At 35.9% G+C, this 24978-nt stretch overlaps 12 protein-coding genes, 1 long non-coding RNA gene and 1 other non-coding gene across 15 annotated transcripts in view; 4 read left to right on the plus strand and 10 right to left on the minus strand.

The window, feature by feature from the left end:
* The window catches only part of LOC109591210 (high mobility group protein DSP1-like), a 7529-nt gene extending 6885 nt beyond the window's left edge, over positions 1 to 644 (minus strand). Inside the window, exon 1 of the mRNA XM_020006988.1 lies at positions 528 to 644. Within this exon, the coding sequence (XP_019862547.1) occupies positions 528 to 644 (117 nt within the window). The remainder of the gene's footprint in view (positions 1 to 527) is intronic.
* Positions 645 to 1724: 1080 nt separating this feature from the next.
* LOC100632949 (coiled-coil domain-containing protein 134-like) lies at positions 1725 to 3570 on the minus strand. Its single transcript, XM_020007856.1, has 7 exons — positions 3408 to 3570; positions 3212 to 3333; positions 3083 to 3170; positions 2320 to 2393; positions 2151 to 2261; positions 2004 to 2087; positions 1725 to 1949 (listed from the first exon to the last, which is right to left on the minus strand). Exons 1-7 carry the CDS (start codon positions 3520 to 3522, stop codon positions 1881 to 1883), a joined length of 663 nt encoding a protein of 220 aa, XP_019863415.1. The 5' UTR covers positions 3523 to 3570; the 3' UTR covers positions 1725 to 1880.
* LOC105316521 (beta-sarcoglycan-like) lies at positions 3562 to 4852 on the plus strand. Its single transcript, XM_011411461.2, has 6 exons — positions 3562 to 3645; positions 3703 to 3888; positions 3935 to 4111; positions 4164 to 4391; positions 4442 to 4561; positions 4606 to 4852. Exons 1-6 carry the CDS (start codon positions 3634 to 3636, stop codon positions 4783 to 4785), a joined length of 903 nt encoding a protein of 300 aa, XP_011409763.1. The 5' UTR covers positions 3562 to 3633; the 3' UTR covers positions 4786 to 4852.
* Positions 4825 to 6996, minus strand: LOC109592341 (uncharacterized). The gene is made up of 5 exons (XM_020007809.1): positions 6910 to 6996; positions 6394 to 6860; positions 5540 to 6306; positions 5258 to 5484; positions 4825 to 5204 (listed from the first exon to the last, which is right to left on the minus strand). The coding sequence occupies exons 2-5, from the start codon at positions 6606 to 6608 to the stop codon at positions 4911 to 4913; spliced, it is 1503 nt and encodes a 500-aa protein (XP_019863368.1). The 5' UTR covers positions 6609 to 6860; positions 6910 to 6996; the 3' UTR covers positions 4825 to 4910.
* A 190-nt stretch (positions 6997 to 7186) lies between these two features.
* On the minus strand, positions 7187 to 9449 carry LOC109592334 (uncharacterized). The gene is made up of 5 exons (XM_020007804.1): positions 9275 to 9449; positions 8758 to 9224; positions 7933 to 8702; positions 7651 to 7877; positions 7187 to 7547 (listed from the first exon to the last, which is right to left on the minus strand). Exons 1-5 carry the CDS (start codon positions 9401 to 9403, stop codon positions 7272 to 7274), a joined length of 1869 nt encoding a protein of 622 aa, XP_019863363.1. The 5' UTR covers positions 9404 to 9449; the 3' UTR covers positions 7187 to 7271.
* Positions 9450 to 9463: 14 nt separating this feature from the next.
* LOC100633331 (uncharacterized) lies at positions 9464 to 11681 on the minus strand. Its single transcript, XM_011411394.2, has 5 exons — positions 11520 to 11681; positions 10968 to 11434; positions 10147 to 10916; positions 9872 to 10101; positions 9464 to 9820 (listed from the first exon to the last, which is right to left on the minus strand). The coding sequence occupies exons 1-5, from the start codon at positions 11640 to 11642 to the stop codon at positions 9530 to 9532; spliced, it is 1881 nt and encodes a 626-aa protein (XP_011409696.2). The 5' UTR covers positions 11643 to 11681; the 3' UTR covers positions 9464 to 9529.
* A 28-nt stretch (positions 11682 to 11709) lies between these two features.
* Positions 11710 to 12449, plus strand: LOC105316478 (dynactin subunit 3-like). The gene has a single exon (XM_011411395.2). It carries the CDS (start codon positions 11729 to 11731, stop codon positions 12299 to 12301), a length of 573 nt encoding a protein of 190 aa, XP_011409697.1. The 5' UTR covers positions 11710 to 11728; the 3' UTR covers positions 12302 to 12449.
* Positions 12363 to 15006, minus strand: LOC100633460 (probable asparagine--tRNA ligase, mitochondrial). The gene is made up of 14 exons (XM_020007814.1): positions 14869 to 15006; positions 14669 to 14769; positions 14401 to 14530; positions 14208 to 14348; positions 14076 to 14156; positions 13917 to 14005; positions 13721 to 13868; positions 13435 to 13536; positions 13352 to 13389; positions 13241 to 13307; positions 12923 to 13054; positions 12749 to 12846; positions 12673 to 12699; positions 12363 to 12615 (listed from the first exon to the last, which is right to left on the minus strand). The coding sequence occupies exons 1-14, from the start codon at positions 14992 to 14994 to the stop codon at positions 12471 to 12473; spliced, it is 1425 nt and encodes a 474-aa protein (XP_019863373.1). The 5' UTR covers positions 14995 to 15006; the 3' UTR covers positions 12363 to 12470.
* Trnal-uaa (transfer RNA leucine (anticodon UAA)) lies at positions 13118 to 13200 on the plus strand. The gene has a single exon. It is a non-coding gene; the product is annotated as a tRNA-Leu (tRNA).
* Positions 15007 to 15074: 68 nt separating the features above from the next.
* Positions 15075 to 17006, plus strand: LOC100633583 (putative Ras-related protein Rab-33). The gene is made up of 3 exons (XM_003383597.2): positions 15075 to 15399; positions 16026 to 16169; positions 16268 to 17006. The coding sequence occupies exons 1-3, from the start codon at positions 15094 to 15096 to the stop codon at positions 16880 to 16882; spliced, it is 1065 nt and encodes a 354-aa protein (XP_003383645.1). The 5' UTR covers positions 15075 to 15093; the 3' UTR covers positions 16883 to 17006.
* LOC100635511 (uncharacterized) overlaps positions 16992 to 24978 on the minus strand; it is a 9389-nt gene continuing 1402 nt past the window's right edge. Inside the window, exons 1-7 of one of the 2 annotated variants that reach the window (XM_020007839.1) lie at positions 19350 to 19474; positions 19238 to 19302; positions 18832 to 19106; positions 18157 to 18779; positions 18056 to 18114; positions 17462 to 17736; positions 16992 to 17409 (exon numbers count right to left, since the gene is read on the minus strand). In XM_020007839.1, coding sequence (XP_019863398.1) covers positions 17366 to 17409; positions 17462 to 17736; positions 18056 to 18114; positions 18157 to 18375 — 597 coding nt within the window. In that variant the 5' untranslated portion in view covers positions 18376 to 18779; positions 18832 to 19106; positions 19238 to 19302; positions 19350 to 19474 and the 3' untranslated portion in view covers positions 16992 to 17365. Of the gene's footprint in view, positions 17410 to 17461; positions 17737 to 18055; positions 18115 to 18156; positions 18780 to 18831; positions 19107 to 19237; positions 19303 to 19349; positions 19475 to 24978 lie in introns of those variants that run through there. The other variant, XM_003383528.2, reaches the window with a different exon arrangement.
* LOC105316522 (uncharacterized) lies at positions 19640 to 20091 on the minus strand. Its single transcript, XR_002190343.1, has 2 exons — positions 20016 to 20091; positions 19640 to 19964 (listed from the first exon to the last, which is right to left on the minus strand). It is a non-coding gene; the product is annotated as an uncharacterized LOC105316522 (long non-coding RNA).
* LOC109592386 (uncharacterized) lies at positions 20836 to 21993 on the minus strand. The gene is made up of 4 exons (XM_020007846.1): positions 21737 to 21993; positions 21636 to 21694; positions 21207 to 21469; positions 20836 to 21154 (listed from the first exon to the last, which is right to left on the minus strand). Exons 1-4 carry the CDS (start codon positions 21953 to 21955, stop codon positions 20937 to 20939), a joined length of 759 nt encoding a protein of 252 aa, XP_019863405.1. The 5' UTR covers positions 21956 to 21993; the 3' UTR covers positions 20836 to 20936.
* LOC109592398 (uncharacterized) lies at positions 22177 to 23360 on the minus strand. Its single transcript, XM_020007852.1, has 4 exons — positions 23085 to 23360; positions 22976 to 23034; positions 22430 to 22704; positions 22177 to 22385 (listed from the first exon to the last, which is right to left on the minus strand). The coding sequence occupies exons 1-4, from the start codon at positions 23304 to 23306 to the stop codon at positions 22246 to 22248; spliced, it is 696 nt and encodes a 231-aa protein (XP_019863411.1). The 5' UTR covers positions 23307 to 23360; the 3' UTR covers positions 22177 to 22245.

A 24978-nucleotide genomic window follows, 5' to 3' on the forward strand; every position in this document is an offset into this window, starting at 1 on the left:
CAAGTAAAGTGGACGGACAGCATAAGGACACAAAAATGAGAAAGAAAGGGAGAGAGAGATGATTAAAAATAATAGTTTTGAGGACTTTGGAAGTGACGTGAAGTAAAGAAAAGCAAAACGGCTATCACTAAAACAGTAACATATACACACATCAGACAATATTGTTGATTGTTTAAGATTTTAGACATTTGACCTCTACAACTCAAACGGATCAACAGCTTTTATTTAAGCTAGGGGCCTCCCTCTCTCTCCCCTTCTCTCTTGCTCATACGAATTGAAAAAACCTTCCCAAAGCATAGACCTATATGGCACACAAATTGAGCATAAGCAGTTATACATACATGTACATGTACAGCACTTATAAGCTGGTGTGGTGAGTATATAAAATAGCTGGCAATGTTTTCTTTGGTGGCCCATAAGGATAATATAAGGAGGACATCATAATGTAGTGCCAGTACTGCTGTACTTGGCCAGTATTGGGTGGCAATAGCATAAACAAGTGAGTAATTAGGCTTTCAGAGTTGTACACTGAAAGCTATACTGCCCATCTGTAATGGGCTAAGTACTGCTGGAGGCGTGTTGGTTGGCTTAAGCGTCGTGGACAGAGAGCCACTAAAAACAGATGCTGCCACGCGCTCTGTCATTAGGGATCAGAGAAGGCAAATATAGCCCAGAGGCTAAAATATGGGCAATTAGCGCCTTCTCGAGGAAAGAGGGTGAGAGAGACTAGGGGAAGGAGGCACTAGACTCAAACAACAAGCTTCTCAAGTGGTTCTTTCCTGCAGGCTAAAGCCACGGGGTCTTTCTTCCAGGGCGCCATGAAGCCAAAGGCAGCCAATTTTGGGATGTCACGAGCGCTTATCGCTTGCAACAAAAGGCAAAATCCTACAGCCTTCTCCCGAGGGACTAGAATCCTTGCTTTGCTTCTCATCTTTCTCGCGAGAGAAGCATAAGAGCCTCTCCTTTTGCACAAGACACAAAAAAGACTTAGTTTTATTTTATAATGCACAAATAATATCCGCGTGCATGGTGTGGTTAAAAGAAGAAGATGGTCACCTGGTAAACCCTGTATTTCGGCAGGGCGATAGTAAGAAGCGAGCCTGTCCGACTCCATCATGTGTAGTAGTAAGTACGGATTCTCTGCTCCTCCTGGGCGGCTATACAGATTCACACTCTCTATACACGGCTGTACAGGGAAAGTACACAGTGAGAGAAGGCTTTCCTGGCTGTATACTGTAATATGACTCGTTGCCCTTTATTACGACAGTATTAATATTACAGAGTCAAAGGAAATATACACACACTAATGGAGTGGAGTTTAGAGCGTCAGAATGACCACGAGGTTTCCGGATCCGCAGCTTTTCTTCCGCTGCGCATGCGTATGCTGCAGTGCCGCTAAACCGTATCCCCTAGTGTTATGTGTATATAATTGTAAAAGTTTCTATATCACTATCAGAGCCCCAAAGGTTTTATTTTTCCCAAATGAATTACAATGTTTAATAACAAACCAGAAATCAATCAGTACAAGACTACACAGCATTAATCTCAATTCAGTCGTCATATTGCAGATAAAATAAAGTAGATTAGATCTAGTATGCAAAAGAGCATATTCTGCTAAAATTTCAGCTTCAATTTAAGACAAAAAGCAGTCGAAAAAAGAAAAGGCGTCATCACAAAAAATTAAAGCAAATCCAAGACTAGTAATCAGGCAAACAAAAAACAAGTTAAATAATCAAGGAAATCATGTAATTCTCAACTTCAGTATAGTAATACATGTAGCGGATATGTTTGATCCTTTGGATCAAAATGTATCATCAGCTCTGGCAGGGAGCAACCAGCAAATTAAGTTTCATTTACACTTCATTATAAAAATACAATACTCATAGCTCATTCCTTGTTCTTAACTTTGGTCCCTTTTTAAATTTCTTGCTCTTAGTCTTGAGCTTTATCTTCACGAAAGTCCAACAATTAAAATAATATCTTACATCAACTTTATGCCTTACTTTAATGTCAGGATCTTCAGATGACTTTCGGAAGGGATTTTCGTACTCTGGATCTTCAGGAATGAGCCCAATCTCCTGTGACATCTGTTAAAAAGCAATGGGAATAAATAAAGTACATATAGGCTAAAGTGTGGCTAATTTTTGTACCAGATATAGCTGAGTTGAATGATGGCCTGTGAAAAGAAACGTCGAATTCTGACAAAACTCCATTCCCCATTTAAATAATGGGACCCAGTCTTTCTTGTGTCTTTTGTAAACCTACAGGAATTGATAGGAATTAGTTTTTGAGATGATTATAGAAATAATAATTGCTTACATCTTTAGTTATGTCTGGCAGTCTTAATAAAACGTCACCAAAAAATGGAATGCTTTCCAGCACAACACCAAGAGCTAAACAAAAAGAAAGGATTCATAACATGCAATTGGTTTTAGCTAAATGCATGTGTATTTGTCAAGAAGTTCAAAAAATGGCTCCAAAATTACTCCCAATTTTTATTGCATTTTCTGATACATATTGATCTACTTATGCTATGTAGAAAGTTTGAGCCAATTCTGACTTCAATTTTTCAAGTTATGGCCATTTTAAGAAATGGGCCAATTTTTGAAAAAATCCCTGTACTATAGCCCATGGTTTTTTCCGAAAAATGGCTCCGCAATCCCCCCCAATTTTTATTACATTTTCTCATACATATTAATGTACTTATGCTATGTAGAAAGTTTGAGCCAATTCCGACTTCAATTTTTCAAGTTATGGCCATTTTAAGAAATGGGCCAATTTTTGAAAAAAATCCCTGTACTATAGCCCATGGTTTTTTCCAAAAAATGGCTCCGCAATCCCCCCCAATTTTTATTACATTTTCTCATACATATTGATGTACTTATGCTATGTGGAAAGTTTGAATGAATTTCGACTTGAATTTTTAAAGTTATGGCCATTTTAAAAATATGCTTTTTTTGAAAAGTTCCCCTATAGAAAAGCATATAGCCCATGAAAAATGGCTCCGAAATCACCTCCAAGTTTTATTAATTTTTTGATATTATACCCTTCAATCCAAATGATACAAAATTGCATTTATTACCTTCTTGCATGTTTTTATCAGTAGGAAAAGGTGAAGATTGAGGAATATAGTTAGCTTTCTCAAGCTTTTCTTTGGAATCCTTCATTGCCTGATAAATGATAGATTTAATACATGCACAATAATGCTTACAGGGAATATGGTTTCTCCCAGTATCTCCACCATCTTGTATTGCTTGGCATAGTCATTTAGATGGAGTATTTTCTCAGCTGTCTCTATATGCTCTCGCCTTTTAGCAGCAAACAAGCTTTTGTCTTTAAAGAGATTTTAAGGAACAATAACATCTATGCAATATTACATTTTTATATTGAGCTAGAGCTTAGGATACAGGCTTGCTGATTCATGTAGTTAGTGTCCATTTTTCCTTCGGTTTTTTCATTATCTCCTAAACAAATTTGAAGGTTAAAAGAAAACAATAACAGAAACAGTTGAAGCATGATCATTTTCTATTACAATATTTCATAGTGCATCCGGATAATTGGGATACAAGTATCACCAATTACGGTATCTTAAAGTGGGCGTAGCTGCTTGCTGCAAAAGCAAAACAAAAAAAGATGCAAACATGGGTAAGAAGAAGAGTGTTTTATGCCTCCAACTGTGCACTATTTAATACCATTCAATAGAAACCAATGTGGGAAAAGTCTCAGGAGAAAAAAAGAGCTGGAAAAAGACATGCTAGGAACTTTGCTTCTGGCTACGTTAAGATAGATGAGTATCACTTACTAAGAACAGGGCTGAGAGGTAGGAAAAGGTGGCTGTTCTGCTGTGGTGCATCACTACTCTTACTCATAGCTGTTGGAAATTTAGTGGTAATCCTTAATTATAAGGGCAAACTCATTATTGTATATTATGTAGCTCAATTGCTTATTGCTGTCAGTATTGGATATTAGGCATAATGGACTGCCATATATGGTGTTAGGCTCCAATAATAGAGTAATATTTCCACTGTCATTGAGGAGTTCACTAGTGCAGCTAATGAATGGAGTATCCAGCTATGACAATGCATCAACTTCAATAACATCATCATCACTTGTAAGTATAATAGTACAATAGTACCAAACATTATTAACATTTCATTCTTTAGGTAATACTGTCATCAGGGCCTTTACGCATAGAGCAAGGGTCTTCAACTATATTAAATTCATCACAAATATTTTTAGATCGTGACTTGGCGAGATTCAGACCGTATGAATCTTTTGAAATTTATGACAAAACAAATCAGCTGTTGATTTCTATCAACGAGACCAAAAGTGTCTTCCAAAGCTCACTCTCCATGCTTAGTCTTGATGCAAGTAGGATTGCAGCAAAATCTGTAAGGGATTGATTTTTTTGTCATAATTAGTTGTTTATTGTAACTTTCAGATTATGACTGAAAGTATAAGTGGGATAAGGACAACACTATCTGCAGATTCACTCCAAGCAAACTCTGAGAAAAATATAGCCATTAAGAGTACACAGGATAGTATCAGAGCTTATGCAACAGTATGTTCAACATTCCCTTGTAACAAGTCATTATTTTTTGACAGGATTATGTTACTCTAGATGCAAGAAATGGCATACATTTTCCCAGTATTCCCGTATCTAATGGTAACAGTGCTGGTACTAGCAGTAATTACCAACTATGTGTCTGCAATAATGGGAAACTTTTCCGTGTTCCTGAGACTTGCTCAAGAGCAAATGAAATAACTGACCCGTGTGAACTATAATGAAGCTTTCATATTTATAATACTCCTATTTTTCACATATATTAGCAATAAATTTTTAACCAAAAAAGACGGCTTAAAAGGGTAGAGAGAAAGGATTAGTAGAGAAAGGTTATGAAACTACAGGTCTACATGTTATTAAGAGTACATTGTGTCAAAGCCAGTGCAGATGAAGCATCTGTCAAGATGGTGGAAGACCAGAATGGAAATGGAACATGTTTGGAGTTAAAGCCGTGAAACTCAGTCGGGGTCTTATAACCATAATGTTTGTGCTCCAAGAGCTCCTTGTATCTATCTTCTTGTATGGTACCAATTACAGCACTTATAACATCACTATCAGAGCCTAGGAAATGATGGTCTGATGAAATCAATGAGCCATTAACTCTTTCAATATAGTTCAAGGGATAAAAGAAGGGTATGTCCTATAAAATGTCAAATAAATTTAAAATTTATAATTCTTTATGCAAATACTTACAACAGAGCCTAATTTTACTGATCCAGAGAAGAAGGCGTTAATATGCTCCAGTCTATCACTCAGTGCATTATCACTTAGCCAATGACAAGCCATTATTAATGTATATGTTACTGGCTCAGGAGTGTCAGTGAGCAACACACCACTGGCATTAGCCCAGATATAAAACAAAGCATTGACAGCCATAGCTGTTGAAGAAATACGGTCGTCTCCACGATTAACACGTTCACCTGAAAAGGAATGAAAAAGTACAAGTACATATGGTGCATGCACTGAATGACTTACCATACAAGTTTTTATCGTTATCACCTAAAAAGTCATCAAAGTAAATAAAGTCATTATGTCTTGTAGCACGTCGAAGAATGTCATTTGTTCCTTCTCCTCGCAAAGTAGAACTCATTCTCATTTTGACAGTCTGCATAACAGGATATGGTAATTGGTCATAAGAGTTTAGCAGGTTTAGTATACGAGATGTAAACCAGTAGAAGTTAAAGACTGATGGATAGTAGGTCAGTGCTAAGTCAGGCCTTGATGAGAAGTTGTTTGATATTTCATACATTACAAGAGAAGTTGTGTTGAGATAAATCATTTGAACCTCCTCATCAAACCAGCTATTAGGATCTTGCATATCAGACAGTACTGCTGCAGTTAGTCCATACAATACATTAGCAGATACAGTCAGATCAACATTATTAACGTTGAAAGGCATTGTATAATGATTATAGAAATTATCCCTAGACTCACTAAGGCTTTGAACCCAAGTAGTAACTAAAGACAATTCTCCTTTTGATTTTGCTTCCTCAAGAAAGTGTCTCATGTAAAAGTATGTCCTTGGATCTATTGCTTTGCTGTCAAACTCGCTGCTAAATGGCTTGTATGAATATTTCTTCAGAGCTGCAATGGCAGATTCTAAATTCGAGTTACTACTCAACCACGAGAGGTAAGGCTCCCGAGATACAGACTGATAGTTTTTCAGTAGAGAACCAAAACCAATATTGACGAATGTGTCATCAAAGTCAGCCGGTATATAGAAAGCACTGCTTGCAGTAAGTCTAAAAGATGAAAGAATTTGAATTAGATTATGCATGGTCTGCTGATGGTATGGTATGGCTATAATTATATTACAATTTATAGCTTACATTTCATTAACGAGGGGACTTATTTCATTCCATAGTCCCTGTAATCCTATATCAGTAAACATCCTTTTCACAACTGGTTCAGCTTTATTGCCAAAATCCATGGTTTTTCCTATGTTAACAGGACGACAGAGCCACACACCAGTTGCCTCATTATATTCCTGTGGCCAAAACACCAACAGAGATGTGTCATGACCATAATTCTTGTCATGATACATGGATATTGCTTCTATAGCATTCAAGAGTTGGTTAATGTCTGATGGATGCTTGCCTTCACTAAATCTAGCTATTTCTAGTAGTATAGAGCTGACCCAGAGTGTAACAAACGCATTATTGTCAAAGACTTTAAATTCTCTTCGAAGTAGTGTTTCATCATAGTGCCCAAAGAAGGCCAAGTGAATGAATGAAGGATAGATTCCTTATCTTTTGTATAGAGAGTATGGGAAATGAAATGAAGTACCTTTTTCTATCTAATATTTGAAGCATAATATTAACCATGATGTAAGGAATATGTCTTACTTGAGAGTCAGCTACTTTCTTTAAAAGTTCTTTAACAGTCACTTCTGAGGCATTTTGAGATAAAACTTGCTCTTGTAGGGAAAGGAAGACAATGGCTAACAACAGGGTTACAGAAAAAACCTTCATGGTCAGAGCTAGAGATTTAGCTGCTGTAGACTGAACAGTTTTGGTCAACTGGTTACACAGCTTTGTAGATACATTAAAGTGATGATCAAATTAATAAAATATTCATAACTAGGCATGTTTCCTACATTCCACACATATCACAAATCTTTCATCAGTTTCATGTGTAATATTAACAAACAATGTCAAAATAGCAAGTAGATGAACTCAGTCAGTGTCTTGTTTAAATATTGTTAACTTTACACTGAGACAGTGCTAAAGCAGATGCATGCAGCATATGTAAAAGTATCAGAAGACCAAAAAGGAAAATAATCTCCTTCAGAATTGTAGCCGTGAAAGTCATAAGATATCTTGTAGCCAAAAAAAGGTTCATTAAGAAGCTCTTGATATTTATCTTCAGGGATAAGACCAGTCACAGCAGTTATAACATCATCAAAATTTGTTGAATTTTTGTGTAATATTGCTGAGCCATTGACTCTCTGAATGAAGTTGGCTGGAAACAATGGAGGCAAATCCTGTAAAAATTCAATTACATGCAACAACAAGGTAAAACAAGAGATGGTTACTATAAACTTTTAACATGTGTGCAATGCATAGCAGCAACACTAATACACTTACATCACCAGTCTTGACAGACCCAGAGAAAAACACACTCATGTGTTCTAGCTTGTCACTAAGTGCTTCATCAGTCAGCCAGTCACAAGCTCTTACTAATGTATCCTGTACATTATCAGGAACATTAGGACTAAGCTGTCCACTGCTGGCATTACTCCAAATATAAAACAATGCATTAATGGCCATTGATGTTGAGCTAATGCGATCATCTCCATGATTAACTGGCTTACCTGTAATTAAAATAATTAAAAAAAAATAATAATATGAATTGGTAGCTCTACTTACCAAATTCATCAGTGTCATTTACACCTAAAAAATCATCAAAAAATATGTAATTATCTTGCATAGTTGCTTGTTTTAAAATAAATTCAGTGCCTACTCCATACATTATTGAACGCATAATCTCTCTTACAGTCTGCATAACAGGATATGGTAACTGGTCACACAAGTTTAGCAGGTTTAGTATACGAGATGTAAACCAGTAGAAGTTAAAGACTGATGGATAGTAGGTCAGTGCTAAGTCAGGCCTTGATGAGAAGTTGTTTGATATTTCATACATTACAAGAGAAGTTGTGTTGAGATAAATCATCTGAACCTCCTCATCAAACCAGCTATTAGGATCTTGCATATCAGACAGTACTGCTGCAGTTAGTCCATACAATACATTAGCAGATACAGTCAGATCAACATTATTAATGTTAAATGGCATTCGATATTTCTTGTAATATTTAGCCCGAGACTCATTAAGACTTTCAACCCAAGTGGTCACTAAAAAAAGCTGTCCGGTTCCATGTGATTTTTGAAGAAACTTTCTAAGATAAAAGTAAGTCCTTGGGTCAATATAACTATTTCCAGAGCTGCTACTGAATGGTTTATAAGAATACTCCTTCAATGCTTTTACTGCAGACTGAACATTGTTAGTGTTGTTACTCAACCATGAGAGGTAAGGTTGCCGAGAAACAGACTGATAGTTTTTCAAGAGGGAACCCAAACCAATATTGACAAAAGTGTCATCAAAATCAGCAGGTATGTAAAAAGCAGCAACACTATCTACTCTAAATGAGAAAGTACAATAGAATTTATACCATGCTAGAATATGCTACTGCTTACATGCTTTGAATAAATTCTGCTATTTTACTTGCAAATTTTTTCAGATCCAAATCCTTAAACATCTTTTCTGCCAAAACAAAAAACTCCTCCCCCATTGCTACAGTCTTGTCTAAATTTAGCGGAGCACAGGACCACGTTCCTGCTGTTTCATTGTATGTCTGTGGCCAAAATACAAGTCTGGTTTCATTGTGATCGAGAAAGTTTTTGTCATGATACGTATAAACTGCTTGTATAGCATTGAGCATTTGTTCATCTGATGGTTGAGCAGCTTTATTGAATCTCACTGTCTCTAGTAATATTGAACTGACCCATAATGTAACAAATGCGTTGTTGTCAAATATCTTAAACTCCCTGCGTATAAGGGTATCTTCTGGAGATCCTACAAAGTTAAGACGGATGTTAGAAGGGAAGACACCTTTTTGCTTGTAAAAATTAAATGGAAAGTCATAAGGTACAGTTTCTTTGATCTAAAAGAACACAATAGTAGATCTATACAACAGTCAATTATGTCCTTTACTTGTGATTTAGCAACTTTGTCTAGTAATCCCTTGATCACGTCATCTCTCTCAGAGGCCCCTTCAGCATATTTAGCTTGTTCAAGAAAGAAGAGGAGAACAAATAAAAGAACAACCAACTTGGAAAGCATGTTGCAAAGTAATTAAGTAAAGGTAGGTGTGACAACAGTGACACAAAATGATTATGATAGTGATGTCAAATTAAATTCATAACTTAAAATTTGAAGGAATCACACTTTTTAAAATAACATATCAAACTAAATATTGTTAATTTTGCACTGAGATAGTGCTAAAGCAGATGCAGCATGTGTAAAAGTATCAGAAGACCAAAAAGGAAAAAACTGTCCTAGTTTGGAATTGTAGCCCTGAAAATCATAAGACATCTTGAAACCAAAATGAGGTTCATTGAGAAGCTCTTGATACTTATCCTCAGGGATAAGACCAGTCACGGCACTTATAATATCCATGATAAAGTCAGTAATATTGCCTGTCACCGCTGAGCCATTCACTCTCTGAACATAGTTTAATGGAAAGAACAATGGAATATCCTATAAAATGATTAGTTATGCTTCAAAAAATTTTACGTTGTAAGAACTTACTTCAAGAATAACTTTTACAGACCCAGAAAAAACTGCATTCATGTGCTCTAGCTTGTCACTAAGTGCTTCATCAGTCAGCCAGTTACAAGCTCTTACTAATGTATCCTGTACATTATCAGGAACATTAGGACTAAGCTGTCCACTGCTGGCATTACTCCAAATATAAAACAATGCATTAATGGCCATTGATGTTGAGCTAATGCGATCATCTCCATGATTAACTGGCTTACCTGTAATTAAAATAATTAAAGAAAATACTATGAATTGGTACTTACCAAATTCATTAGTGTCATTTACACCTAAAAAGTCATCAAAGTAAATATACTGGTCTTGCCTAGTTGCTTGTTTTAAAATAAATTCAGTACCCACTCCATACATTGTAAAACGCATTCTCTCTCTTACAGTCTGCATAACAGGATATGGTAATTGGTCATACGAGTTTAGCAGGTTCAGTATACGAGATGTAAACCAGTAGAAGTTAAAGACTGATGGATAGTAGGTCAGTGCTAAGTCAGGCCTTGATGAGAAGTTGTTTGATATTTCATACATTACAAGAGAAGTTGTGTTGAGATAAATCATCTGAACCTCCTCGTCAAACCAGCTATTAGGATCTTGCATATCAGACAGTATTGCTGCAGTTAGTCCATACAATACATTAACAGATACAGTCAGATCAACATTGTTAATACCAAAAGGCATAGCATATTTCTTGTAATAGTTAGCCCGAGACTCATTAAGACTTTCAACCCAAGTGGTCACTAAAGAAAGTTGTTCCATTCCATAAAATTGCTGAATAAATTTTCGTGCATAAAAGTAAGTCCTTGGGTCAATATAACTGTTTCCAGAGCTGCTATTGAATGGTTTATAAGAATACTCCTTCAATGCTTTTACTGCAGACTGAACACTGTTACTGTTGTTACTCAACCATGAGAGGTAAGATTGCTGAGATATAGATCGATAGCTCTTTAGAAGAGAACCAAAACCAATATTGACAAACGTATCATCAAAATCAGCAGGTATATGAAATGCATTAGCATATGAATCTCTAAATATTACAAAACAGTAATGCATGTATTAAAGCCCAAACCAAACTTACATTGTCTCAATTTGGTTCATAATGTCCTGATAATACTTCTTTAGATCCAAGTCTTTCAAAACATTACCAGCCAAAATCAAGAAATCATCCCCCAATTCGACCGCTTTGTCTAAATTGACAGGAGACGAAGACCATATCCTTGCTGTTTCGTTGTACGTCTGTGGCCAAAATACAAGCCTGGTATCATTCTGATTAAGAAAGTTTTTGTCATGATACGTAGAAACTGCTTGTATAGCACTGAGCAGTTGTTCATCTGATGGTTGAGCAGCTTTATTGAATCTCACTGTCTCTAGTAATATTGAACTGACCCATAATGTAACAAATGCGTTGTTGTCAAATATTTTAAACTCCCTGCGTAAAACTGTATCCCCTGCTGTTCCAGAGTAGTCGAAATGGACGTAAGATGGATAAACACCTTTCTGCTTGTACAGTGTGACCGGGAAAACAAAAGGTACGGTTTCCTTAATCTAAATATAATAATAGGTTAATTTATACACAGCAGGGCTTGAGCAAATTCATGCAAATTGTGCTTTTATTGTTAAATGGCTTTACCTGCGACTTTGCAATTTTATCAAGTAACTTGTCTATTACATCATCTCTTGCTGAAATTCCATCTGCACCTTTTAATTGTAGGAAAAAGAGAGCACAAAGTATCCCAAGAGCTGAAGCAAACATTGAGAAATGCTGAATTGATTAGTGGGTGTGGTCATTAAAATTTGGATGGGTGTGGCTAACCCCATTATAGGCGTGGTCAATAAAATATGGCGGATCGTGACAAAGAAACAATCGCAGAAGAATACATTTCTTCTCTCCAGAGGAGACTAGATCTACTAGAAGAGAGACTCATAGGGCAGGAAAAGGTACGGGAGGGCCAGCCACAGCTCGTACATCTCCTAAAAACGATAGACGGGAAGCTAAAAGCACTGGTACAATCAATGAAAGGCAACTGTGTACAACAAGTATGGGACACGATACCAGACTTGGAGAGAATCCTCGACCCAGCCTACCTGAGATCTCTCAACCTTAACGCCCCAGCAAAAAAAGAGCTACTCCTTTATTACGTTGAGCAGCTACAAAAATACCAAAACGACATTGACGACCTTCAGCTTTTAAAAGAAACCGTGAACACTACCTCATACCAAGGAACTGAAGCCGTCGAGAAAGACCTCTCTCAACTTGCTGCTACCCACGTACAGCAAGAGGATGAGGTTGTTAGCTTGACGTCACGTGTACATCTCTTTATAGACCAGTACACTAAACTTATCTTGCAGCTGTCAGCTCAGTGCGTGGAATGGGACGAGGTGGTGACACAGCTGGAAACACAGCGGAAATGATTTAGTGAAACAATGAAGGCTAATCATCTACTACCATTAATGGAGGACATCATGGATTTAACTATAAAGTGCAACAATTAGTGCCTATTATAATAATAATACTATTATTTTATTATACATTCTCGTACACGATTTTATTATTATTATTATCATTAATATCAGTGAATTTCTACATTGGGCAATAGCCTACAAAGCGAGGGTAGGGTATTACATCACGGATGTGTTCAGCTCCCACTATAACTTGTAATAATCTCTCAAAACCTAGTCCAAAGCCGCCATGAGGGACCGTACCAAAACGTCTTAAATCAAGATACCTACAGCATTAATGTCACACGTAGAAATATAAATATTGTCCATGTATTAATTCTTACCATTGATACTTTTCATCCATTCCTAAACTAAGAGAAAGGAGAGAGTTTTAGTTATTTTAGTCTAACAAGTATATACTTTTTGAGAGTGTTTTCTAAAATGTCGAATCTCTCTTCTCTTACAGATCCTCCAACTACTTCTCCTATATTTGGCATCAATAGGTCCATAGCGTATGCCTACTTGTGTGATTTTGAAGTTGGAGAAATTATATGTGACAAATGGATTGTGCTTTTTAGCTGTTATTCTGCTCACTGTGTTTGTATCTGTATCATTTCTGGTATAAAATGGTTTAATGGAGGCAGGGAATTCAGTTATAAAGACCGGAGTGTTTCCAAATTCTTGCACAATGTACTTTTCGTGCTCTGTTCCTAAGTTTTCTCCAAACTATAACGAAGAAAGAAAGGGACGAGCATTGGTAGAGAATGACTCGCCGAGCCACTCAGGAATACCAGGGTGGCCGAGTGGTTAAGGCGTTGGACTTAAGTTCCAATGTGCGTATGCACACATGGGTTCGAACCCCATTCCTGGTATGGGAGCCTGGTCCTTTTTTTCTTTTTTTTTTCGACTTACTTTTGGTCTAAAGGAGAAGTTTTCTTTTGCAGAATCAAGCAATTCTACTGCTTCTTTGTATGTCAGTCTATAGCATACAAAATTACTTATTAAAGAAAGTAATAATCATACCTTTTGAATTCCTTTTTGATCATGTTTTCCAGCTGTTCCTGTAAACTGGATAAAAGTACAAAATGCACAATTTTTTTTCTTACCTTAAGATCAGTTTGCTTATTACTAGAATGAAGAAAGCTCAAATCCTCTTCTTTTTCAGTTAGGACTTTTTCAATAATTGACTTGCACAAATCTTCTGAACACTACAAGTTAGAAATGATTATAACTAAAAAAGTGATCAGCAACCTTCTACATAGCATTATGAATCAATAAAAATGCAATGATTTTTGCTTAACTGATTCAGTATAATTATACAATATTTATAATCTAGCTATTTTCATGAGGTTAAATTCTAGCTTCAAATGTAAAAATTATTAATGAACTTACTTGCATGATGATGTCCAGTGACTCTCCAGGTGAATGAGTCCCTGTAACTAACTCTGCCTCTATCATATAAAACTCTGATAGGTGACGCGACGTGTGAGATTTCTCGGCACGAAAAGTCGGCCCAAATGTATAAACATTTGACAAACCACTGGCCAATAAAGTTTAATGTATTCATCATAATTCCGCATGTACTCACCACGCTAATGTTTCAGCGTGCAGCTGTCCAGAAACTGTCAAGTAGACTGGCACACCAAAAAAATCTGATGCATCTTTTGTTCCTTCGGGCTACAATAAAATTAAAGGTCATACTCCATAAACTCCTTTCTGCTAACATGAAATTATAAAGATAGTTTACTTTAACTATAAAAAGGTCACCAGCTCCCTCACAATCGCTGGACGACAAGAGTGGAGTATGAACTTGCAAAAAATTTTTACGCTACATGCATTTTAAAAAGTAAATTTTAGACTACACATATTTTTTTAGAACCTGAAAGTATTCATGTACAGCAATGCTCGCTGCATTACGAATCCTAAGAACTGACGAAAACTTTTTTGTACGCGCTCTTAAGTGAGGGAACTGTCTAATATAATCAGCTGGATGATTGATACGAGCTTTAAATGGATACAACTATAAATAATAAAAATTATTATTGCATTTTGTTTCATTTTAAACGGCTCACAAGATTATCACATGATCCAAGTACATTTATAGAAGATACAGCAAGTTCGACTGGTTGCTTTGGGTGAGATGACGTCACTAATAATCCTTCCAATTGAACTGAAGCACCTAGACTGACCTCAGGAGACTCACTGGAAGAAAATTGAGGAGAAAGAAAGAGAAAAAATAGAGTATTACTAATTCAAATAATTTAATTTACAAATATTTGTTTAATTATTAATTTTTAATGCTTGGGGACAATCAGGAATTATTAAAAATCAATAGCTTACGATTCGATTGGCATCACAGCTTGCAAGGACTTGAGAGACGATCCATCATTAACATCAAGAAATAATAAACTCTTTTGAATTCTAGCAGATTGCAACCAGCCCTGAAAAGAGAGAAACATTTAAAATAAAGCATATAAAAGTTTTAAATTTCAATATCAAAAATAATTTTATAATGATATTATTATTATTAAATAATTTACTTGGACTTTGATATTCTTATTTATTGCCTCACTGGAGGTCAAAGCTTCACTGACTGACAGCCATTTTGGAGAAGAAAAAGATGAAAAAAATCTACCAAAAATTAAGCCAAAAGCAATTTTCACCATGTTCAAACCACGCCCACAAATTTCCCGCGGTTTGGCGCGCCAGAGTTTAGTGGTGGGTGTGGCTCAGTTTTAATAAAGGTGTGGCTAAAAATTGCAATAATGGCTAAAGAGAGACCTAGACTTTTATTTGAAGAGAAAGAGGAAGAAGAAACGGATGGGGTGGAGGAAAGAGAGAAACAAGGGAATGGAGAGGAGGTAGCAGTGACATATAGCTCATTGAAAGACACCGAAGAAGAAGCAGAAGGGGGAGTAGGAGGAGGAGAATGGATAGAACATGAAACAGATAAAGAGTCTCCTACAATTTTTAATGAAGACAAAGAGCGTCCAAGCATGCAGTGTACTGCTGGGAAAGGAGTATTTGCAAGATATCATAATATGAGTGCTACAACGAACTTCACTTTTAAGGTAAGGGTTGTTTTAGGGGCCATTTTATTGAAGACGATATATTTACTCTTGATAGTATTAATGATTTAATTTATTATGGCTGTAACAGTAACTTTAAAAATTGAAGTTGGAATTGCCTCAAACTTTCTACACAGCACAAGGACATCAATATGTATCAAAAAATGTAATAAAAATTGGTGGTCATTTTGGAGCCATTTTTCGGAAAAAACCATGGGCTATAGTACAGGGATTTTTTCAGATTTTGGCCCATTTTTAAAAATGGCCATAACTCGAAAAATTGAAGTCGGAATCAGCTCAAAACTTTCTACATAGCATAAGGACATCAATATGTATCAGAAAATGTAATAAAAATTGGGAGTCATTTTGAAGCCATTTTTTCAAAAAAACCATGGGCTATAGTACAGGGATTTTTTCAGATTTTGGCCCATTTTTTTAAATGGCCATAACTCGAAAAATTGAAGTTGGAATTGGCTCAAACTTGCTACATAGCATAAGTACATCAATATGTATCAGAAAATGTAATAAAAATTGGGGGTCATTTCGGAGCCATTTTTTGAAAAAAAAACATAGGCTATAGTACAGGGATTTTTCAGAAAAGGAATATTTTAATCTGCCTCTTTCTTTAGGTGGTGTTTCTAGGTGATCCATCAGTAGGTAAAACATGTGTTGCTAAACTCTACATCTCTCGAAAGCAACAAAGGTCTACTCAGTCCACCATTGCATTCGACTGTCAGAATAAAGATGTCATTATTGATGGGGTACCAAGCACAGTAAGCATGTAACTCCCAGATAATTTTTTTTAATATTTTAAAATTCTTTTTCCTTGTTTTTTCCTCCTTCCTTATTTGTCTTTCTCCTCTTCCTTTAGCTCCAAATATGGGACACAGCAGGCATGGAGCAGTTCAGGCGTGGCCTCATCACCCAATATTACAGAAACGTCAATGGAGTTGTATTTGTGTACGATGTAACAAGAAGAGAGTCCTTTGTAGATGTACGAGAGTGGCTGGGTGAGTTAAGGCAGTACTGCCGTAATAGCGAGCATGTCAAATTGGCTCTCCTTGCCAATAAATGCGACTTAGAGGAGGAGCGGCAAGTTCCCACAGATGAGGGGAGACGCTATGCAGAAGAAAATGGAATGATTTTTGCCGAAATCTCGACAGTGACAGATACCGCCTTGGGAACTCTGGACTCTGTTTTCGAGAGACTTTCGTTTCAAATGTTATCCAGTAGACAAGAGAATTCGCTTACTCGCAGTATGGTTGAACAGCAGAGAGGAGGGAATATTAGACTAGATCAGGACTGGGTGGTCATTGATGAGTTCCCCCGTGGTCCCTTCCCTCCTCAGGACAATCAGAGACGGAGAACTTTTAGTCGGCAGGACTTGGAGCAAAGTTTCCGTAAAGTTTTTAAGAGACCAAGAATGCCTGGGGCTGGTCCTAGGATACCATTTAGAAACAATGAGAATGGATGCAGTTCATGCTGATGTAATGTTGATTGTTTCATTTTATGTGTGTATATGTTCTATGATAGCTTTACTTATGTTTCATGTTTATTATTATTATTATCATTGTTATTATTATTGGTGACTAATGTGATATGAATTACAATCATCTGAGAATTTTTTCCAAAAAATCAATAGGTATGTCAGTGAGAGTTTACTTTAAGTACATCACATAACATCAGTAAAATATTTAGTAACAAACTAATAGCATAACAAACTCAAGCTCAAAACAACTTTTAATAAGTAAACTACTGTTCAACATTCTACATAGCATGAATGGCAAACATGAGAGCAAACATGACTAACAAGACAGATGCAAATTTCTTGCTAGCATCATTAACTGTAGTAGTGGGAGTAGGACTTGAGACAGTAGCTGTGGTTGAGCTCTCAACAGAGGGCAAAGGATTAGTAGAAATACCATTAGTAGTTGAGGGTGGGCTGCTGATCTCACTGGAGGGTGCAGGATCAATAGGAGTTGGCATAATAGTAGTAGTAACTGATGGGAGGCTCTACAGTGTAATTTGTAAGTGATAGCTTTATATGGAATTATTGATAGTATACCTTGACAGTTTTGAAGGCACAACTGCATGGGGAATAAGCCAAATCCAGCAGGAATACCAAATGCAGTAGGTGATGAAAATGAGCCGGCTGTTACCACTCCATTGAATACATAGATAACATATTTACACGTGTTAAGATCAAGGTCTTGATTCTTATCAGGACTGATTATTGGACGAGTGAAATTAACTGTGAGGAAGCCGCCGCTTAATGTAGCACTTGTATTTTGAAGATTTTGTTCAGTATCTAACATATTATTGAATGCATTTGGAAACCATCTACAGGATTAATAGGAAAAATTTCAACTAGCTACATCTAATCTGGTTCATTGCTATCATTATGGACTAGTTTAAGCTATATTAGTGATTGATCTAATCAAGTCAAACCACTGTGCTTCAAGTGAATAACCACAATAGTAAACAAATGGGAATTTGTCATATAATTCTGGGTAATGCCAAATAGATCAACATTAATGCCAAACATTTTACATTAATTAAAATTAAGAAGGTAATGAAAGATTTGCTCAATGTAGCATAAAACTGATCTAACGAACCATAAAGTTATTTAGGAGGATAATTACTTGATGATCTACTTTACCTGTCTTGTACAAAAGAAACTGTTCCATTATCTCCAGCATATACAGTATCAACATTAGCCTATTAATAAATAATGTAACTATTACTTATTCTAAAACTCACCAAACTAAATGCAGAGGTTACGAGTTGGTTAGAGAAAGCCAAAGCAGTATATTGAGAGCTAGTGGAAGGAGCAGTGTATATAAAGTTGACAGTGTTGCTATCAATCACAGTCCACTCAAGGGTAACTTGCTGTGTCTCATTAGTAAAGTTTCCTGAACACTGAGCTAGAGAAATAGTAAAGAGACCAGCTAGAAGAAAGAGCTTTAGTAGTCCTTGCATTTTGGTTGTGAATCCGTCTTCTGCCCACAATAATAAATATATCTATACTACAATCTACAATCCCACCCACCAGTCTAAATTGAATAATTAATTTATATCTACAACAACTACATAAACATTACTATCAATTCTCAAAACAAGCTCAAGGATTGAAAACAATTTTAATGTTCAGTCTACATTGTATTAAACATGAAGGACAATGGCAACAGCAATCATAATAAGCAAAACTGAAGCAATCATTCCTGCACTAGCTCCACTGGGAGTACTAGTAGGAGTAGCAGTAGGAGTAAGAGTAGCACTCACACTACTGGATCCACTAATTGAGGGAGAACTTTGAACAAATGTTGTACTAACTGTCACAGCACCAGTTGAGGAAGGAACAGTAGTAGAGGGGGAAGGAACATCTGCAATAATAACAATAACAACACAGTGATTGTATAAGCAACATCAATTTACCTGAACAATTTTGAAGACACAACTGCATGGGAAGTATACCAAATCCAGTAGGAATATTAAACCCACTAGGTGATGAAAATGAGCCCATTACTGCTCCATTGAATACATAGATAACATACTGACACACGTTTAAATCAAGATCTTGATTATAGTTATCAGGACTGATTATTGGACGAGTGAAATTAACTGTAAGCAAGCCATTGCTTAACGAAGCACTTGTATCTTCAAGATTTTGTTCAGTGTCCAACATATTATTGAATATACTTGTAACCCACCTGCGTGTAAAAATTAAATGTTGCACTAACAAGCATGCTATACCATCATACATAAATAGTGCTGGACATGCCTACAAATAATCTTACAATATGTATGCAATTGTGAAATGCACAGAGATTGATCACTATACCTGTCTTGTACAAATGAAGAAGTCCCATTACTTCCAGCATATACAGCATCAAGAGCAACAGTACCCTGAATGAAACAATTTTATTAAATCTTCCTAACTTTTTACAACTTACTGATAGTGATGCTTGACTTATGAGCTGGTTAGAGAAAGCCAAAGCAGTATATTGAGTGCTAGTGGAAGGAGCAGTGTATATAAAGTTGACAGTGTTGTCATCAATCACAGTCCACTCAAGGGTAACTTGCTGTGTAGTATTACTATAGCTCCCTGAGCACTGAGCTAGAGAAATAGTAAAGAGACCAGCTAGAAGAAAGAGCTTTAGTAGTCCTTCCATTTTGGTTGTGAATCCGTCTTCTGCCCACAATATATGCCACAATCTACAATCCCACCCACCAGTCTAAATTGAATAATTAATTTATATCTACAACAACTGCATAAACATTACTATCAGTTCTCAAAACAAGCTCAAGGATTGAAAACAATTTTAATGTTCAGTCTACATTGTATTAAACATGAAGGACAATGGCAACAGCAATCATAATAAGCAAAATTGAAGCAATCATTCCTGCACTAGCTCCACTGGGAGTACTAGTAGAAGTAGTAGTAGGAGTAGCACTCACACTAATGTAGCTACTAATTGAGGAGAAACTTTGAACAGATGTTGTACTAATTGTAGTTGTTGACATTGTACCAGTTGAGGAAGGAATAGTAGTAGAGGGAGAAGGAACATCTACAATAATAACAGTAACAACACAGTGATTGCATAGCAAAAATAATTTACCTTCGCAGTATTGAAGACACAATTGCATGGAGAATATACCAAATCCTAAACTATCAAGTGATGGAATTGAGTCAACTGCTCCTGTTCCATTGAATACATAAATAACATATTTACATGTGTTAAGATCAAGGTCTTGAGTCTTATCAGGACTGATTATTGGACGAGTGAAATTAACTGTGAGGAAGCCACTGCTTAATGAAGCACTTGTATCTTGAAGATTCTGTTCTGCATCTAACTGATTACTCAATGCACTTGGAATCCACCTAATGTAAAGATTCAACCTGACTCTATAATTTATATAGCATATGAATAAGCTGTGTTTTAATAAAATTCTTATTGCCATTATGTAAAAGGCATATAGACTATAGGCATAATATATGTTTAGTATTCAAACTATAGAGATGAGGCATAATACATTGATTGCTATACCTGTCTTGTACAAAAGAAACAGTTCCATTATTTCCAGCATATACAGCATCAACATTAGCCTATTGATAAATAATGTAACTGTTACTTATTCTAAAACTCACCAAACTTAATGCAGAGGTTATGAGTTGGTTAGAGAAAGCCAAAGCAGTATATTGAGAGCTAGTGGAAGGAGCAGTGTATATAAAGATGACAGTGTTGCTATCAATGACAGTCCAATCAATAGTAACTTGCTGTGCAGAATTAGTAAAGTTTCCTGAACACTGAGCTAGAGAAATAGTAAAGAGACCAGCTAGAAGAAAGAGCTTTAGTAGTCCTTGCATTTTGGTTGTGAATCCGTCTTCTGCCCACAATATATGCCACAATCTACAATCCCACCCACCAGTCTAAATTGAATAATTAATTTATATCTACAACAACTGCATAAACATTACTATCAGTTCTCAAAACAAGTTCAAGGATTGAACACAATTCAAATGTTCAGTCTACATTGTATTAAACATAAAGGACAATGGCAACAGCAATCATAATAAGCAAAATTGAAGCAATCATTCCTGCACTAGCTCCACTGGGAGTACTAGTAGGAGTAGCAGTAGGAGTAGCACTCACACCACTGGATCCACTGCTAAATGAGGGGGAACTTTGAACAGATGTTGTACTAATTGTCACAGCACCAGTTGAGGAAGGAGTAGTAGTAGAGGGGGAAGGAACATCTGCAATAATAACAATAACAACACAGTGATTGTATAAGCAACATTAATTTACCTTCACAGTATTGAAGACACAACTGCATGGGGAACATACCAAATCCTAAACTATCAAGTGATGGAATTGAGCTGACTGCTCCTGTTCCATTGAATAAATAGATAACATATTTACACGTGTTAAGATCAAGGTCTTGATTCTTATCAGGACTGATTATTGGACGAGTGAAATTAACTGTGAGGAAGTCATCACTTAATGAAGCACTTGTATTTTGAAGATTCTGTTCTGCATCTAACTGATTACTCAATGCACTTTCAATCCACCTAATGTAAAGATTCAACCTGACTCTATAATTTATATAGCATATGAATAAGCTGTGTTTTAATGAAATTCTTATTGCCATTATGTAAAAGGCATATAGACTATAGGCATAATATATGTTTAGTATTCAAACTATAGAGATGAGACATAATACATTGATTACTTTACCTGTCTTGCACAAAAGAAACTGCTCCATTATCTCCAGCATATACAGCATCAACATTAGCCTATTGCTAAATAATGTAACTATTACTTATTCTAAAACTCACCAAACTTAATGCAGAGGTTATGAGTTGGTTAGAGAAAGCCAAAGCAGTATATTGAGAGCTAGTAGAAGGAGCAGTGTATATAAAGTTGACAGTGTTGCTATCAATGACAGTCCAATCTAGGGTAACTTGCTGTGTAGAGCTAGTAAAGTTTCCTGAGCACTGAGCTAGGGAAATAGTAAAGAGACCAGCTAGAAGAAAGAGCTTTAGTAGTCCTTGCATTTTGAATATGTCTTGTCTAGCTATAATTCGCCCACTTTTGCTTTATAAACTCTATCTCTGAGTGTCATATTCATGCCCCCACCCACAACAATGTACACAGTGTATGTATAGGATTACACACTGTCATCAACTAACAACTTATATTGAAATTATGACAAAAAAAAATAACACTTGATAAAATAGATGTATTATAACTAAACTATGTATGTAACTGAACTAGCTATGATAGTAAGTTTACTTCCTTTTAAACTATCAATGCTCTCAAATATTAAGAGTACATGATAGCAAAACTATAGCAAAAAGAATGATAAAGATGACAGAATGATAAAGATGACAGGATGATTGTTGGTAGCAGCTGAAGGTGTTTGAGATGATGGTGAAGAAGTAGGTGTACTGGAACTCATTAAAGAAGCACTGGGAGATGGTGTTACTAATAAAAATTATAAAAAATAGCATAAAACTGGCATAAAATACCTCCATAATATTGAAGACAAATTTGACCATTAAAAGTTCCGAAAGCTTGTGGAAGATTTTGAAAAGTAAATTTCGGATATTTAAATGACTCTACAGTACCACCATATGCCCAAATTAGGTATTTGCAAGCATTTAGGTTTGTATCTTGAGCTTCATCAGTACTAATGATGGGACGAGTGAAGTTGACCATCAAAAGGTCATCATCAGTCAATAAAGTACTGGTGTCTTCAATGTCTTGCTGTTTGTCATAGAGTGACATAAAGTTTACAATCCATCTATAAGGATGCATAAAAACAGTTGGGGAAACTTACTATAAACACACATTACTACAGTACTTGACTATGTTCATTGCACGCAATGTAAACGTGCATAATAGTAAATGACACTTAGTACAATAAACAAAATTCTGTTTTTTAAAGACACGAAACAACATATGTCCATTTGTGTACATAAACTGTTACATAAATGTATATTTATTATTAGTAATCAACTCAATCAGAACTTCAAAACAATTTACTATAAACTACAATGTACAATGTTGTTTACCTGTCTTCAACAAAGTTAGTAGTTTCATTATCCCCAGCATAGACAACATCAACGTTATTCTATGCATAAGATAAACTAAATCTATGCACATCAGGAAAAAGCAACTCACAAATTGAAGTGGTAATATTATAGGATGATCAGATATAACCAGACTAGTATACGTACTGCTGTTAGCTGGGGCAGTGAAAGTAAAACTCACACTGTTCTCACCAACAACCATCCATGAGACACTAACTTGATGTGAAGAGTTAGTCAATGCTCCAGTACATTGAGCCAATGACAAAGAGAGCAGGCTGAATATAAAAGCCAAGACAACAATTTGGTAGTTCATTTCTTGACAGCTAGTGTTGTAAAATTTTGACTACAGTTCGACTGTTATATGTGAAGATATAGAACAAGTAAATGTGTTTTGTAATGCTACACTTAGTGGGAGTGTGACTTAGTGATAATATGCTTCTCAATATTACCAACACTTGTTATGGTAGCTCTGTTAGTTGCATATGTAACTCAAATATATACATCAATATGCATACCTCAACACATTAACAGTGTAATAATACTACTACAAAACAAATTTTAGAGCAAAAAGGCAGCTGTTGTAGGCATGGTTGCTATTTCGTAATAAAAACACAGATAAAATTTCCCTAAAGACTAATTCTATGCCTACACGATATATTAGCTGTAATAAAACTTCACTTTTGAGACAGAGGGCACCACTAATCTGGCAAATTATGCACTCAAATAACAATTGAATACTAAGAGTTGTTGATCACAAACTGAAATCATAGAAGTCGTTTGGCAAAACACTAATAAGGTGTAGTGAGTGGGCATGGCAGTGTACAGTACACAAGTTTGTATAGTTTACAAAGCACACAACACTGACACAAGAACATATTAGAACACAATATACATGTGTATGCTTAAAGCATGTCATATGGTGCCTAACTAAAATAATAAATAGACTTTAGAATTGATATTATAATAGCCTTATACACAATTAAGACAAGTGGGTTTTTTGATTAAGATATTTCACCAATGATTAGTAGCCTAAAAAGTTACAGTTCTGATCTAATTTTCACTAATCTAACTTTCAGTTACTTTGAATGGATTTTATGTGCAAACTCCCTGAAGCATTAAAAGAACAGATTACGTGCCTATATGAATCACTTCAGATCAACATCACGATCATTTTAATCATCTTTCAGCAATGAAGATAGCCATACTGAAGTTTGCAATTTTGAATAGCCTTTTTGCTTTCTCTCTGTCTCAATGTGCTGGCAGGCTAAGAGATGAGACTGAGGAAATAAGCGTTTCCTGGACAGTCATAAGTAACAATAGTGTTAACTTCACTTTTGTTGCTCCAGCAAACACGAGTGAATATGCTGCTGTGACATTCTCTAATAACAATGTGGGATTTACTATAGATACTACAGATATGTTGGTAAGTACTTGCACGATTTAATCTATATTGCAATATTTACATAGGCTAATATTGACATCATCATTGCTGGAAATAATGGCATGATATACTTTGTTGAAGATAGGTAACTTAATAGTGGTAAAATTATGCAATAAAATTGTCATTATTGCGATAGGTGGATATCAAATGTGTCAGTTTCTGGTGGACCACAGTTTGATGCTAATCAGGATCTCACAAATGTTGGAACTTCCTTCAATGATCGTTTTCTCACAGTTAACTTCACTCGTCCAATTATAAGTCCAAATGCGACTGAAGATATTAATCTTGATGCTTGCCGTTACATTGGGTTTGCAACTGAAGGGGAAGTGGAGTCTTTTGTCTTGCCGGCAGAATTCGGAGGGCCAAGAACCATTGGGCTCTTTGGATCCCAAATCTGTCTTCAAATGTGTCAATTTGAAGGTACTTAAAATGTCTTTAATATTAGCTGTTTTAATAATTATTTTTATAGCATCAACTGAACCACCAACTAGCACTACTAATGGAGCTATTGGATTGATGATGCCCCTTGTTGCTTTTATCATGC

Source organism: Amphimedon queenslandica, unplaced genomic scaffold (assembly GCF_000090795.2).
Source record: "Amphimedon queenslandica unplaced genomic scaffold, v1.1 AMPQUscaffold_13509, whole genome shotgun sequence".
Taxonomy (NCBI): Eukaryota; Metazoa; Porifera; class Demospongiae; order Haplosclerida; family Niphatidae; genus Amphimedon; species Amphimedon queenslandica.